This window comes from Mustela erminea, chromosome 14, assembly GCF_009829155.1.
Source record: "Mustela erminea isolate mMusErm1 chromosome 14, mMusErm1.Pri, whole genome shotgun sequence".
NCBI classification, from domain to species: Eukaryota; Metazoa; Chordata; class Mammalia; order Carnivora; family Mustelidae; genus Mustela; species Mustela erminea.
The window spans coordinates 77,805,572-77,820,742 of NC_045627.1; the positions used below are offsets into that span (position 1 = coordinate 77,805,572).

The 15,171-nt window shown below is 48.0% G+C and overlaps 1 protein-coding gene across 5 annotated transcripts in view; it reads right to left on the reverse strand.

The window, feature by feature from the left end:
• GFRA1 (GDNF family receptor alpha 1) overlaps window positions 1-15,171 on the reverse strand; it is a 202,833-nt gene that overhangs the window by 18,052 nt on the left and 169,610 nt on the right. For all 5 annotated transcript variants that reach the window (XM_032313351.1, XM_032313346.1, XM_032313349.1 and 2 more), the window contains 3 exons: window positions 14,304-14,413; window positions 11,482-11,616; window positions 7,534-7,715 (listed from right to left, as the gene is read on the reverse strand). In XM_032313351.1, the coding sequence (XP_032169242.1) occupies window positions 7,534-7,715; window positions 11,482-11,616; window positions 14,304-14,413 (427 nt within the window). The remainder of the gene's footprint in view (window positions 1-7,533; window positions 7,716-11,481; window positions 11,617-14,303; window positions 14,414-15,171) is intronic.

A 15,171-nucleotide genomic window follows, 5' to 3' on the forward strand; every position in this document is an offset into this window, starting at 1 on the left:
GCAAATAGTAATACTGGCAGAATGCAGACATGGGAAGGAATCAAAGTCCTGGGGTCAGAGGCTGGGATGCGAAGCTGGTTCTCAGACACTATCTTTTCTGCAACTAAGACTGTTTCCTGTTTACAGCCGTGTCACATCTTCCCAAGGTCAGCGCTGGTTAAAGAGATGTGGCAACAGCCCCTGGCAGACAGTCCCACTCTGGGACCAAGGTCGGACCAAGATCTGACTACTGTCACGGCCCCAGTCATACCATCAAGAAGCTGGTTGTTAGGGTGACACTCCTAGGAGACCCTTCTGGGCGCGGGGATATGGAGTTTGGAACTGTTATAAGCCTCAACACCTTGTCCTTTCTCGCTGCCTTTTGGTTTCCCTTCCTCCAAAGTACACTTGTACTTCCCTCCGTCCTTAGGACTTTTGACAATGACCAATTCTTAGAATCAGCTGGGTATCACCCCGTTCCCACGGTTCTTAAAATCTAAGAAAGCGGCTCCATCTTTTTTCCTCCATGGACTCCCAGTCCCTGGGAAGAGCCCTCCCTTTAGGGTCCCAGGGTCCAGAGAGAAAGCGCTCACACAGCTCATGAATCACGCTAAGAGTGGTAACCCCTTAACCACGTGGAGAGGGTTGGACAGTCATGCTGGGCCCTTTGCATCAGGGAAACCAGGTCTGAACCTTCACAACCGATCTGGGAAGCAGGTGACAGTGTAGAGCAGACATTCAGAGAAGGTAGGAAATGTGCCCTAGATCACAGAACAACAGGAACAGAACCAGGGTTCTCACTCTAGTCCATCTGACCCCCAAAGCTCATGCTCTTCCCAGCAAAGCCCCTCCTGGGCTGTCAACCACGGGTTAAAGGAAAGCACCGAAGAGGTGCCCCAGGGAGGCTCTGCCTGCTGGCGTAGGAGGACTGAGTCCAGGGGTGAGCGTCTCCATGCCAGCGGCCTAGTGTGGAAGCAAGCACCTCGCTCCCTCCCCCGCAGCTTCCTGCCCTCCCACCAATCACCCCGGGCAAGATCCCACCACCCTGGCCTGGCTCTCAAGTGCCTCTTCTCCAGTGGAAGATTAACAGGACGCCAAAGCACCCCATTGCTCTGCTAGCATAAATTGCAAGAAAAACATTTAGAATATTGATTAAGTGCTTCATGCTCGAAGATTTAAATTTACCTCCTGTATTTCCAGGATTAGCTGACATAATGGGGTCAGTCTGCTGGCACAAATGATTTACGGAACACCCATTGGCAGCTTTCCTTTTAAAACTCGACACTTAAAATTTTCACTTGGTCACAGCCAGAGGAGTCCTGGGTATTGAGCAGGTTTGGATGACTGCCTTCCTGCCACCGCATCTAGAACTTTTGGGGTCCGGCCCTGGGAAGAGCTTTGAAATCATTTCTGGTCTGGTCTGACCCTATCAGGTACAAAGAGACTTTGTTTAGGTGACGAGGTCCTAAGGCAGTGGAGGGTTATGCTGTTCTTCCGGGATGGAAAGTCTTGTTTCAGGTCTAGATAAGTTTCAATATTCTAATATTTAATATTCTAATTAAATATTTGAATATTATTCTATTATGTAGGAGTTAAATGGCTGGGCAAATCTTGCCTGCCCTCTGCTCCTCTTACCAATGGGTAAACATCCTGCATCCCATAAGCTCCCAGCCCATTTCTACAAGCTTCAGACTATGCTCTGCGAAGAGGAGAACTGGTTCCAGTCAAGGAGGCCAGGAGTTAAAATCCAGTGGGTGCTGCAGGTTCTCCGCTCCAAGAAAAACGTTCACCTCAAAGTCTTTGCCCCCACGGCCAGGGAGGATCAGGAGTGTCCCTGTCGTGGGACCCTTAGGGCCAGCGTGGTCTGACCATCAAAGCAGATGATGGGTGATCGGTGGGGAAGAGAAGAGCCGCCCTCGGCACTGGTGATTTCAGCAGTTAGCCTTCTCACAAAGACTATGCCTGGAGATGCTCCCATAGCTTCTGTGTCTGAGAAAACCACATTGGTGGTTTCTTTCTAGAGTGCTGCCTTAAAAGTCCCACTAGGGAGAGGGGAGGAGCCCTACTTGAGATCGGTCTACAAGCTCCGGCCCTCCATGTCTCTCCACAGAGAAGCTTTCTTTGGCTCCTAAGAAAAACGGACTTTGGTCGTGGCTCTCACCGTGCACTAGAGCTCGCCAACTGCTCACAGCTTTCCCCTACCCACCCGCCAGCCCTGGATCGGACTGTGTGTTCCCCAGGCTACCAGACTTTCTCTTCTCAATCACAGCCCTACAGAGTGGAAAGCGGAAAGGGGCAGAGGCAGCAACCTTTTGCCCAGCGTCCTCGGCTACGGTCCCTGGGCTGTCTTCCTCAGCCTCTAGCCCCCTGTTTGACCACGGAATCCAAGACCTACAAATGTCACTCTAAAGGGTCTTTACTTTAAGCTTCCAGAATTAAGTGGTGTACAATGAGGCAAAGTAGGGATTTTTCCAACACCTACTTACATCTCCCAAAGATATTTACTTTAAATAAGCGACGAGTACAGTCCATTTGGTTTAAATATCCTGAGCTTTTTCCAGCTAGCAGATCACTCAAGTGCACAGAAGATGAAATAATTGGTAGAATTTTTAATCTTCCTTTGTTTTTCATGTGACCACTTTGTACAATTCAAAAGGATATTCCAACAATAGCACAGCCTGCGTCATGCTTGTTACTAATATGACTGCCAATTAATCCTGACATGGGAGCTTGGCGGGTTACCCAAAACCTGGTATTTTATCACCTCAGGGGGTGAGCACTTGGACATTTCTATGACATTTTATACTAATCAATCAACTTTCCTTTTTTAAAGGCAAGCCTTTCACAGGAACTACAGAAGAGTCCTATACGCCCCACACCCAAGGCAACCCATTTCCCCACAAGAAATGTATTTGGTTCTGTTGATTATTACACTTCGAAGCCGACTTTTGAAAATGTTTATTCTTATCTCTTCCCTTCCAAAGGGGAAATCTATCTCAAATGTTAAGACAGGAATTCAAGTCCCCAAGAGTTTCCTCATATTATTGTATATTTTAAAATATTACAGGAGGGTGCCTCTCGAGGGAAGTGAACTTTAAAGCTGCCAAAGATAGTTGACTTTCTCCAAATCTGCTACCTATGGATCCCAAGCTGGTTTAAGTCAGTTCTGTTCTGAGTAATGACACACGCAGCTGCGACAAACGCCATTGTAAGATATTTCCAGGACCCCCTGGCAAATGGTAATTTATCTGGAGACAGCCAGGCAGGCAGAAGAAGGACAAATAGGGAGAATGAATCTCCTGGGAGCCCTCCTCCAAAGCAAGAGTCCTAAATCAGTGCCAGGGACCATGTTCTCGGGGTGAAGGCCCATCTCTTATCACTCACTCACCCCCCACCCTCTGGCCTCCAATGATTCTTTCTACCATTGTTAGGATAGGTCATTCAAAAGACATCGCCAAGCTGTGAAAATTTTACTGGCAAACTTTCAGTCTTTTCCTATTCCCTGTCTCCTGGAATTGCATGAATAACCCCAACCTAAAGCATGAGCTTTGTGCTTCCCCTATGGCTGCCTTCAGGAAGCACTAGGGTACATGGTCCCTCACAAGGAGCTTTGCCCTGCCGCCATTTCTATCCTCTCCTCCCGTCACAAGCTTTACTGAGGTAACATTGAGAAATAAAAATTGTATGTATTTAAGGACTACAACCTGATGTTTTGATACACATGTATCTGAGGAAAAGTTTATCACAGTAAAGCTAATTAACATATCACCTCAGGTAGCTACCATTTTGGGGGGGAGTGGGAGCTTGAACCCGTTTTGGCACACGTGAGGCAGGGAATGAGAGCTTGGGCTCTGCAGCCAAGATGTACTCTCTTGGCAGGATCCAAGTATCCGATACACTATTACTAGCTGTAGTCACCATGTTGTATACTAGAGCTCTAGATCCCATTCATCCACGTGACTGAAACCTGTTCCCTCTGAGCGGCACCTTCCTGCCCAGCTTCTGGTAACCACCACTCTCCTCGCTTTAAAAATCTGACCTTGGGGCACCTGGGTGGCTCAGTAGGTTAAGCCTCTACCTCCAGCTCAGGTCATGATCCCAGGGTTCTGGGATCGAGCCCCGCACTGGGTTCTCTGCTCCGCGGGGAGCCTGCTTCCCCCCCACTCTCTGCCTGCTTGTGATCTCTCTCTGTCAAATAAATAGATAGAATCTTTAAAAAAAAAAAAATCTGACCTTATCAGATACTACATGGAAGTGAGATCAGGAACCTGGAGGCATTATGCTAAGTGAAATAAGCCAAATGCAGAAAGACAAATACTGTATAACTTTCCGTTTTTTTACTTCCTCCTTTCTGTCCATTTCTAATTCAAAGAGCGAGCCCAGGTTGGTTGTCCAAGGTCATGGAATAAGGTGGAAGTATACCGGCCATTAGGCAGAAATCCCAGGCCCTCCAGAGAATTACTGTGTGATTCTGGTTAAGTCGCCAGCCCTTCCCTGACTGTTGCCTTATGTGTAGTAGGGAAGGATGTCTGTAAATCCGGCACAACACCAACACCCTTCTACTGTCAAGAGACCCAATGGCCAACTGATTGGGGATCAGACATCACATGGGACATTTTTAAAGTACCATTCTGGAGTATTCCTTCTGCCCCAGGCCCTGAGGTATTACCCCCATTTAATCCCCCCCATTCTGGCAGCTCGACCATCCTTGAGTTTCGTGAAAGCTGAGGCTCAGAGAAGCCAGGGCGCTGGTGAGGAAAAGAGCCTGGGTCTGAACACAGGCTTGGCTGCAGAGCCCAAGCTCTCACTCCCTGCTTCATGTGTGCAAAAACAGGTTCAAGCAGGCCGTCCCCTTAAGAGGAAAGGTGAGGTCTGGTAGAACCCTGAAGGGCTCCCCAGAAATGAAATGCCATTTAGCTCCAACTTATGTGGAGTGTGTGTGTGTGTGTGTGTGTGTGTATGTGTGTGTGTGTGTGTGTGTCTCCCAGGGAAGACAAGTATGGCTGCAACCTTATTCCTTGGTCAACCCCCACTGCCATTTCCCCCTCTGCTGAGAAGTTAACTAGCAGCCTCAATGTAAACATCATGCTTTAATTTTACTTTGCCCCTCTACTCATGAGGCAGATTTCCTATCACTAATACAGGGGAAGGCAAAGCGTTGTTTCTCGGGAACAGAGCTCATGTGTCCCCTGACGTTGCCAGGGCAACCTTGCGGCAGCACCGAGTCCTCCTGACAGGGAGGGGTGGCTGGGCAGAGCTGTGTTCGAGGCACAATACTGTGGGGCCAAGACATGCGGGCACCACAGGAAGCAGAAGCCAGGCACTTTTTTCGGGGGAGGGGGGAGTAGCAAAGGCACAGGGAGGTGGGGAGAGTGTCTCCTTATGGCTGACAGAGTCCTCTCTCACGGAGAAGACTAATTTCATAGAATTTCCAATGACGGCTAGTCTTCTGAAGCGTCATCTATTAGTTTGGTCTGACGTCCCAAAAATGTTACAAGCTGCATCCTGTGCATTATTTATAAGTTCACTGAGGAGAGAATTGTTTCTGAGTGCCCATCCCCATGAAGTTTCCAAAACACCGAAGGAGCTTGATACACAGGCTAAACACTGCCCCCACAGCCATTCTCCCTGCGCTCAGACACCTGCAGAAAAGAACCCGGTTTTTGCCATGGCCAGAGCTTGCCTCTTCTACCAGTCAGGAGGCATCTCTGGCCCAGTCTTATCACCAAAGTACACCAGGGTCCTATCTCTCATCTGGCCACTTGTCTTACAGATGCTAGAACCAAAGTGGACCCAGTAAGAGCAGCAGGCTGGCCTAGGAGGAAGCAGGACGCCGGGGACCAGCCAGAGACAAAGAACAGATCCTGTGTCTGTGGTGCAATGTCTGGCTCCAGACTCTCCTCTCCCTGGCTGGGGGTGGAGGATGGCGGGGCGGGGGGGGGGGGACTTTGTGCAAGTCACCTCCCCTCCCCGAGCCTGAGGGCTCTGCTGCAAGAGGGAGCAGTTAGAGGCTGTAATACTGCCCAAGCATCCTACTTCTAGCAGTTTCTGCACAGAGCTTTGGACATTGGACATGCTCAGGAAATGCTTCAGAAGCATGAAGAATATCTGGTTGACCTTGGGCTGTGTGGCTCCCTTCCCCACCTTCCCCCTTAGTGCTGTGCATGTGAGTGTGTGTGTGAGTGTGTCTGAGGGTTTGGGATATGGGGGGACGGGACAGAGATCAGTCGTCAGCTGAGCGGCACGTAGGACATCCAAGAAGAAGGGAGACATTGGGAAAGAGAGACCGCAAGCCAATCAGAAGCAGAAGAACTGCCCAAGGGTGTAAGATCTGTAGGGAACGAAGGGGATTGTGAGTTAAGAAGGTATTGGCCAAAGAAGGTTTCTGGTGAGCCTGGTCCTTGGTGGCAGCAGAGTGGGGAGAAAAGAGAATAAACTCCAGTGACCAGTATGAAATGACAGCCAGTGCTCGGCGCCTGTGCCCTCCCCTAGCACGACAGGAAGCAGAGATCACCGCGCGGTCACTCCTTCCCCGCAAATACAGGAAGAACCATGAAAGCAGCGTGAGTCTCCTGGATTCCCAGCACCGGTTCTGTGACTCACAAGCTCTGCGGGCTCCTGCGAAAGTGTTACTTCACCAAGCCCTGGTGCCCCCCAGTGCAAGCACGAGGCCGACAGTAACACTATTACTCTCCCACAGCCGTCAGGAGGGTAACAGCCGGAGACCTAAAGTGTGTGAAGAGACTTTGCAAACATATAAACACGTAATGTCTTGCTAAGTAAGTAGCTGAATAGTTGTTATTATGAAAAAAATCAATAAAAAGGCAGAACAAACACTCCGCTTTGACTAAAGGCAGGAAACCACTGTTCACATGCCATTGTGGTTCTGCCCTTGGGAGCTCTGGATTAACCCCAGGGAAGTCTCCTGGCCCCTCTCACTGGCCTCCAGTCCCACGAGAGGCTTTGCAGGGTGGCTCTACCCAGCTCCTTTGACTTCAGAAACAAACGTTTTCTTCTGCTTCTAGAAGAACGAACCCATAGGAACTCTTGGAATTAACAACCTCACTAGTGACAGTGCCCCTGGTTCACCTTAAGACAGAGTTACACTCTCTGTGTTAAGTTTAAATGATACTGGTGGTGACCAACCCAAGAGTACTTTCTCTTTCAACAGGCTGCTGCTTTGGGGGGAACACAGAATAAGCATAATAAAGAAATTGATCCCAGTTTGACTCTGCCACTCCACAAATAGAAGGCCTGAAGATTCATCACCCCAGCCCCCTCCTTCTACAGGTGAAGACACCAAGGCCAGCTCCGGGCCCAATGACCAAAGTCACACTCCCAGCAAATGCGAGTCAGTCCCAGAGTTTGTCCTTTTCCCGCTCTGCGGCGCTTCGCAATCTTCATTTATCGTGGTTAAATGCACTTGTAAGATTCAAACCCAAGCAGCTTTCCCTCATTAGCCATCCATCTTTAAATGCATTGCAGGAAACTGGTCCCTGCTTTCCCCCGCCCCCGCAAGTGAGCTCCAAACGGGAGTTTGGTTCCCACTCTTACCTGCAAATTTGCACAAGGTGGTAAAACGTGAGTGGGGATTTCATTCTCGGACCCTGCTGGCCCCAGGGGCTTGTTCTTGGCCCGGAAGGCTGTGGTGGTGGTGGCAGTGGTGGTCTGAACTGGGAGGGCTGGCTGCCACACGGTCACATCAGAACCATTGCCAAAGGCTTGAATTGCATTTTCTGCAGTAAAACAGGAGGAAATCCAATTTCAAAGTCAAGCAGCAAATGTAACAGACAGGATACATGAAGCCAGAGAGGCACACTAGAAATTCTGATTACAGTATTGGACTTCCCTGAACAAAACCCAACCATCCCTCCGCGCGCGGAGAGCCAGCCATCGGGTCAGGTACTCAAAAATCAATTCATTCATTAAACACCGACATGGACACTTCGGTATGCTCGAAGCACAAGACAGATCGTGTTCCTTTTTATGTACCAGGGGCTGAGCAAGGTCCTTGCCCTGAAATACTCATCAGTCAAGTGCTTTGAAACCCAGCCTCGAACCTGTTTTTGCGGGATCACGATCTTCTAAGAACATCCCTGTACTCTGTTAAAATACTATACTAAAAGCAAACTAGTTAGTGATTTTTTTTTAAAGTAACATATCCCTAATTATGAGGCAACTTGGTGACCCCCAGACTAATTTGGCAGGCGGTAAAATCAAATAGCCAAAGATGTGACTCACTACCATAGAGCACCCGGCACAGGCTCTGAGCAGCTACTATGAGCCAAATGCAACTAGTACAGATGCAACTAGTTTTCTTACAAGAAAAAAAAAAAAAAAATCTACCCCAAATCTCATCAATACATAGTGAAAATTTAAGTAAGATTATTTTTTTCCTTTCTGCTCCCAGTCTTCCAAACAAAATCTGCATAATTAGGTAGGAGCAGCCCTGCTTAAATGAAAAGTTTAAAATGTAAAACTTTAAAAGCTTATTACAATTTCATGGGATTAGATTGTTTTTATGGCAAGAGTAAATTGGTTGTGTGTTGTTCCCCTCCCCAAAATGAATTAAAAACAGTTTTTAATCAGGTCCTCGGGGATTTGGCCTGGCTTTAGGAATTTTTTATTTCATATTCATTGTATAAGAAATCAAACTCCTCCATTTGAGACCTGAATGTGCAAATTGTTAATATATGATTCTTAGCTGGCATCTTCCGATATACAAGACAGAATAATTTAAGCCTAATCTTCCTCTTAGAAGTGACATTTTGTTCTAAAATTGTTATCCTTTAAGTTCAGCAAATTGGAAGCTTGTTTTCTCAAACTTTACATTTTTTAGGCCCTAAGAAACAGCCTGGAATTAATATAAATTTGCTCCTAGCGGTCTTACATGGCTTAACGGGTGGGTGCAATGCAGAGAAAGAGGGACAGGGGGAGGGGTTTCTCCGAATGGCCGAGAACCACCACCACAAGCTGCAGAACGCTCCTTCCTCTTTCCTGTTCAGACACGGAGATCCAGGAGACCCCTGCCATGTATGGGCACTACCTGAGCTTTTCCCCTGTGGTGGTCTTGCCTCCTGGGATGTCTGTGCACCTGCTCATTTGTTGACTCGAATGTCAGTGGGAGCTTGGACTACGTGCCAGGCTCTGCTCCGTGGGCATCCAGCAGTGAACAGGAAGGCTGGCAGCAACAGACAAGAGCCTCTGCCCTCCGTAGAGCCCGTGCTGGCTGGGGAGGGTATTAAGTGAGATAGAGAATCCATTCGGTGCTGAGAAACGCCTGGAGGAAATGAAGCGGGGGCTGAGAGTGTGACGGGGAAGCATAGCTCCCATACCGCGGTCCAGGGAGGTGATGGAGGCGTCTGGAGAAAGACCCAAGTGAGTGGAACTCCGAGCCTACCTCCATCTCCAACTCATTCTTCTCTCTTCCCCTCACCCTGGCCATCCACTTTGGCTTAAAAATAACTGCGTTTCCCCCCAAGAACCAGAAATAAACAACCGGTTAAAGTTGTGTTCGTGATAGAGGAATCTGGGAGAGATCTGGTTAATCTGAAGGCGGCAGAACTGGGTTGTGACATTCGGGTTGGAACCTACAAATTTTAATTCCTTCTACTCTAGAGCCTTTTGCAGGATGTGAATTGACGGCCCTGTGTCTTTGGTGGGCTGTGCCCCTTCTCATCCAAGTCTAAATGGGATGACTGAAAAATTCTGGCTGGCTTCGGTCCCTGTTGAAGACCAAATGTATTTATTTTTATTGAGACGTCATCAGCAAAACGAGGCCAGACCAGTCTCCCCTTCACCAAAATATTATTAAGCAGGGACACCTTTAATTTCTCCATGAGGGAGCGGTTTTCCAGGCAGTGTGACTACAATCTTTTCTCACACTGACCTATACTGTCATTGCTTTATCTTCATTAAAACTTGCATTCTGCCAAAAGACTACGCAGGATGTGGAAAAGGAGGATATATATATATATATATATGCTTTTCTTTTTTTAAGTCAAGACCAAACTGGAGAGCCGAGGTTCAGTTTGAGGGTACCCTCAATATCTCAGCAAATGTCTCCATACTTCCCACTAGTTTTATGGTTTTCCATTTCCCTTAGGTGTCCAGAAGCTTGTGTTAGTTTTAAGATGATTAAAGCATTTGGTTACAGCCACATGACTGAAGCACCTAGTAAGCAAATCATTTAGATCTGTCTTTTCAACAAAGGAAGCGATAAAGAGGTTTGAGAATAAGTAACACTTAAAAGCTTTTCCATGTACACATGGTAAATTGTTAGCTAACTCTCCGGCCGTCAGTCACCAGACAGCAGAACATCATGGAGAGTGTTCTCGGCTCTCAGAGGGGCGGCTGAACCTTAATTCCTAGAAGCTGGCTCTACAACTCTCACCAGGAAGTCCCACCTGGTCCCCGGTGTTCCGCCGTATGTTCTCAACCAATGGGCCCTTTGATATCAGGCACGACACAAAAGCCTCGGGGCACAGGGGCTGCAGAAGGAGGAACTCGGGCTTCAGATCCAACTGTGGCCTGGAGGACCCATGTGAGTAACAGCTGTTGACTCACCTGTGAAATGGAGAAGCTCCTACCTACACCTCCTAGCACTCTTGTGCAGAAAACAGTCAAGGAGATCATGTATCTATCGCACTCCTTGTGGAGTGAGTTGAAGGCCCCCAGTACACTAACGGCAGCTGCCACCAAAGGAGAGCGGGTCCTCAAGCATGTCCGCTGGATCATCCCCTCAAACGATGCGCATCTCCGCGGACAGAAGGGAGGCCCTGCACGGTCTGATGCGTGCTCATTGTTCACACCTGCATGCCTCTCTCTCTCCCTCTCCCTTTGAGAAATAGGTTTCCATATTGCCTGAAGAAAGTGGCAGTAACAGCCGATACTATTTCCAAGCAGGAGCAAGCTTCCCACCGCCCCCCAGCTCCCGGGTGCTCATCTCTGTCTCCCGAGATAACGGACATCCCGAGGCTCCTGCCTGCACCGCCAGCTTATCCCACTCAAGAACTGTGACTTCTCCTCTGAGCCAACCCCGAACATCCAGGGGGCTATTGATGTGAACGCTCTAATTTTTCTCAGCAAGCCCTCGGAGGCTTACCCCCATCTAATTTGTCTGAGCTTCTCACACCGCATATTAGACCCAGGTTTTAAGAACCTTTGGAACAGACTTCGTGCTGGTGGCCAACATCAGAATTTGATCTGTGGGTAGAAGGGTTCTATCTGACAGGATACACCCTCTGTTGTTCGAATCCCTTGCTCTCTTAGGCCTTTGTATTCACAGACTTGGCAGCACCCACTTGCTCTGTTCCCTGCTGCCTTGCGTAGTATGGCCAAGAGAGGCTGGATTCACCATCAGCGAGCCGGAAAAAAGAGAGGGGAGAGAGAGAGAGAGAGAGAGAGAAGAAGGCAGGCACAAGAAATGCAAAGGTATAGCTTGAACACAGAGAGGAAAGTGTGTTTGCGTGTTTGCTCCCCCCCCCCTTTTTTTAAACTCACTGAGACAAGTATTGTCCTTGAAGAAGTTCAAAAATTTCAGGCACTCTTCTATAGCGTTCCCACTGTTGCTGCAGTCACACCACGGGGCCACGCTGAGGCTGCTGGAGTCTATGTAGTTGGGGGTCATGACTGTACCTAAGAAAGTAGAAACAAGGCACCTTGTTCTTATGTGATCGTACAGAATTTACTCTAGCCTAAGGAGAAACAAATGTTCCTCTGACACGGACACATCACGGATGATTACAAACGTTGTGTTGGCTGAGTGGGAAATTATGTGAAGCAGTGCGTTTTCTTGGTAATTTATCTTGAGCACATAAAATAATTTACACATTTACTTAAAAAATTATAACAGAACTCCTTGAGCTGCACTTAGGGTGTTTTTTCTCTGCCCAAATGGTATGGATGTTATGGAGCAGGAGAGAATTAACTTTGAATGCATGAGTTCCCAAATCCCTTGCATTTTCTTGAAAATGTCATTAATCTCCATAAATAGATAGAACTGGTTTCACGTATCTTAAAAAATCCTTTTAGGACTTTGCATCCACTTCCCTCAGAAGCAAATGGCTTCTTCAAAGGAACACAGAGGAGCTTCGAAGCTATCTTTTGGGTTCCCTGACATCCGGAACATATATAATGAGGCCTCTGCTCACCAGACACTCAACTGCTTTAAATAAAGTCTTCCAAGTTGTGAAGGAATTAGAAATAAACTGGAAATCCTCTAAGCTGATGGCTTCTAGAGTATTGTCTCAGAAGTCCTCAAAAGCCCTCAGAGAAATGCTGGGTGGTCTCTCTTGCCTACATCTTCCTATGCTCATGGTTTTTCTGATGAGCTCTGTGCTGGCGCAAATAAGCAAAGCATTTATACTTAATACAACCCAAATGTCTTCTTCTGGGTGGTTCGCACCAGGCGATGCCTAGTCATGCCAAGAAGCCTTCTGTTTTTCTGTATTTTGTGGACATAAAAGTAATAGTGGTCAGTGAGTCACAGGATATATTTTGTTCATTACAGAAAACAAAAATTCTTTGTAAGCTCTTCTAAGTCAAAGATATGTCTTTTTTACCCTACATTCCTTACCAATTCAAACAACATTATCTCCTGTTATACCTTGGGATGGGAACTTTGACCCACAACAGAGAGTAAGCACTTAATTTGGATGAGAAAGGAGAAGGTACCCCAAACCCTGAGTCCAGAGGTTAAAATGTGTCTACTAAGTAGCCAGTGAATGCCGGACACCATGATGGGTCCCTGACATATGGAAGAAGCAGGCACAAGCTTTGTCCTGAAAGACACCAGAACCCAATGACCAGTGCAGAGGGAAAGATTCAGACCCAAGAGGGAAATAGATTTTGGTCTGTAAAATGCATTGCTTCAACCATTTCATTCCATTATATGATGAGTCTTTCATCATCCTGGCCATGTGATGGCTTCCAAGCCAGAAATGCCTGGCAGCCCTGTGCCTTGGCCACTCATGGAGGATTTAATGAACACACATGCCTGGAAGAATATGGACTGAGATATTCATAGGGATTCTGTCTGGGAGTGGAGTTGTAGATCCTTCCAGCTGTCTCCTTTGGGTTTCTCTGTATTTTTTTGTTAACTTTTTAAAATGAGCACGGCTTAATTATTTCCATTGTTGCTCACACCTGTAATTCCATAGTTGATAAGTAACCCCTAGCAGAGACCAACTTACTTAAGAAAAGGAAAGAGCGAATGCAAATTTGGGGTATTGACTCAAGGAAGTTACACTCGTTGGGATACAGCCACAAAAATGGTAAACAGCACTGGGGAACGGTCTTGGCCAAGAGAACACAGGTATTCTTTAAAAAAAAAAACGTGGGGATGAATGCGCAGGCACCTGGAATATCCCCCCATTAAATACCACCATTGATTTTCCCGAAAGCTCTTTCCAGTTTTAAGCCACTCTGGTGACAAAAAAAAAAAAAAAATTGAGTCTGTGCTGTCATTCTTGGTGGGAAGTTCTTCCTGCCCGGTGACTTGTGCAGTCGCCGTGGCTGAGCCATCACGCTTCTGACAAGTGTGATTTCCCTCATCCCTCCACAGCCTTCACTACACGTTTGTCCTCAAATGTCAGTTGTGACGGAGCCCCGCCACCGGGGCTTCTTCAGGCTCCAGGCCCTGGAACACCTGCCTCTCTGCCTGCCTGCCCCTTTTAGCCACGGACACAAATCTGCCTCACTTCTGACCTTCTAACTCACTGATACCCTAACCGCACTGTTGCCCCGAATGCCAAGACCCTGCTTCCCTTCTGGAGAGGCAGAAAACACTGTTTCTGCTAGGTCTGTTCTCCTGGAAACATCCTAGGCGACCTCACTCCCTGCACATCAGGAGCTGAATTACCAAGAATATCAATGGTAAGAAGGACCCCAGTGGTTAGGGGTTTTATTTCCATTTCTGGGGAGCAGCCTTTTTTATTTCCCCCAGACGGAATGACTTCCAAGTCCCCTAATTCAATGAGCTCAGGGGACTTGCTCCCCTCTTCCATGGCCATGTTATATATTTTTTCCTTTCCTGTTGTTCTGTGTGGTTGTTTCCCCGCCCCCGCCCCCCAAGATGCTTCTCAGGTGCTCACACCACAGTCTTCCTGCACTGGGAGATTCCTTGCTTCCTGCCTTGCCTTGGCACAGCCGTGATCCCCAGGTTTCTTTTTTCTGCAGTAAGTCCTAGAGGGCTTCATGTCAAAACCCCAGCATAAAGGTTACTGCGATTTTTCCTCTCGCAGACAGTGGCAGGCTACAATGGGAAGAGTCCGTGAGCATCTGTACACCAGACTTCCCCCCGTTCCGCTTCTCCCCCATCTTACCAATAAGCCCTGAGTACGCGAGGAGGCAGTCGGCATAGTTTTCCTTCAGACAGCTGCTGGCGGACCTCGACTCGGGTTGGCAGTTGGTAAAAAAATCCGCAAGGCGAGATCTGTAATGGGGAGAAAGGGAAGCTGTGTGTTTCGAAATACCCTAAACTTCTGGACCAACTTTTCTTTGTTCCTTTGTCAATACACCTTTTTCCGCACCAAAAGAAAAGCTCTTAGGATGGGAGCACCCCCTCTTACCCAACTCCCCCACCCAACCGTCCCCTCCTTCCCCAGCCCTCTGCCCACCTGTGTGTCTGCTTATTTGCAGAGAAGTCTTCAGGGCCTGTAGCTGGAGAAATCTAGATGCTTTGAAGTTTCCATTCAATATTTATTTCTGACAGACTTATTTGCATCTTTAGGAAATATGCTTCTCTACACACTCACCAGAGATCTACACTGGGAAAATATTTACTTTATACAGAAACATGTCCCTGGCATCCAAATAGGATCCTACAGCCCATCTGCTCCCGTAATTCCTGCTGGCTTTAAAAATACGTGTATTTGTCTTGTAAGTTATCTCTCACTCCCCAGCCCAGGGGACAGGGATTGATTCCTGCCAAGTGACACTGAGGAGGGGCTCACTGCTCCAGAACCGAAGGAGGGACAGGCGATGCTCACTTGAGGCACTGTTTCACTGTGTGATGGGGCCTTCTGGGGGAGGAGGGGCCTGGAGGGGCCGCTGACCATTGCTGCACCTGTCCACAGCTGGGAAGCTGCCCAGGGGCCAGCGCAGTCCACTGGGAAGCCATGAGTGGTGGCAAAACTGCAGAGCCCCGGAGATGGAGAAGGGCCACAGACACGCTGGTCTGGGGAGGCAGAA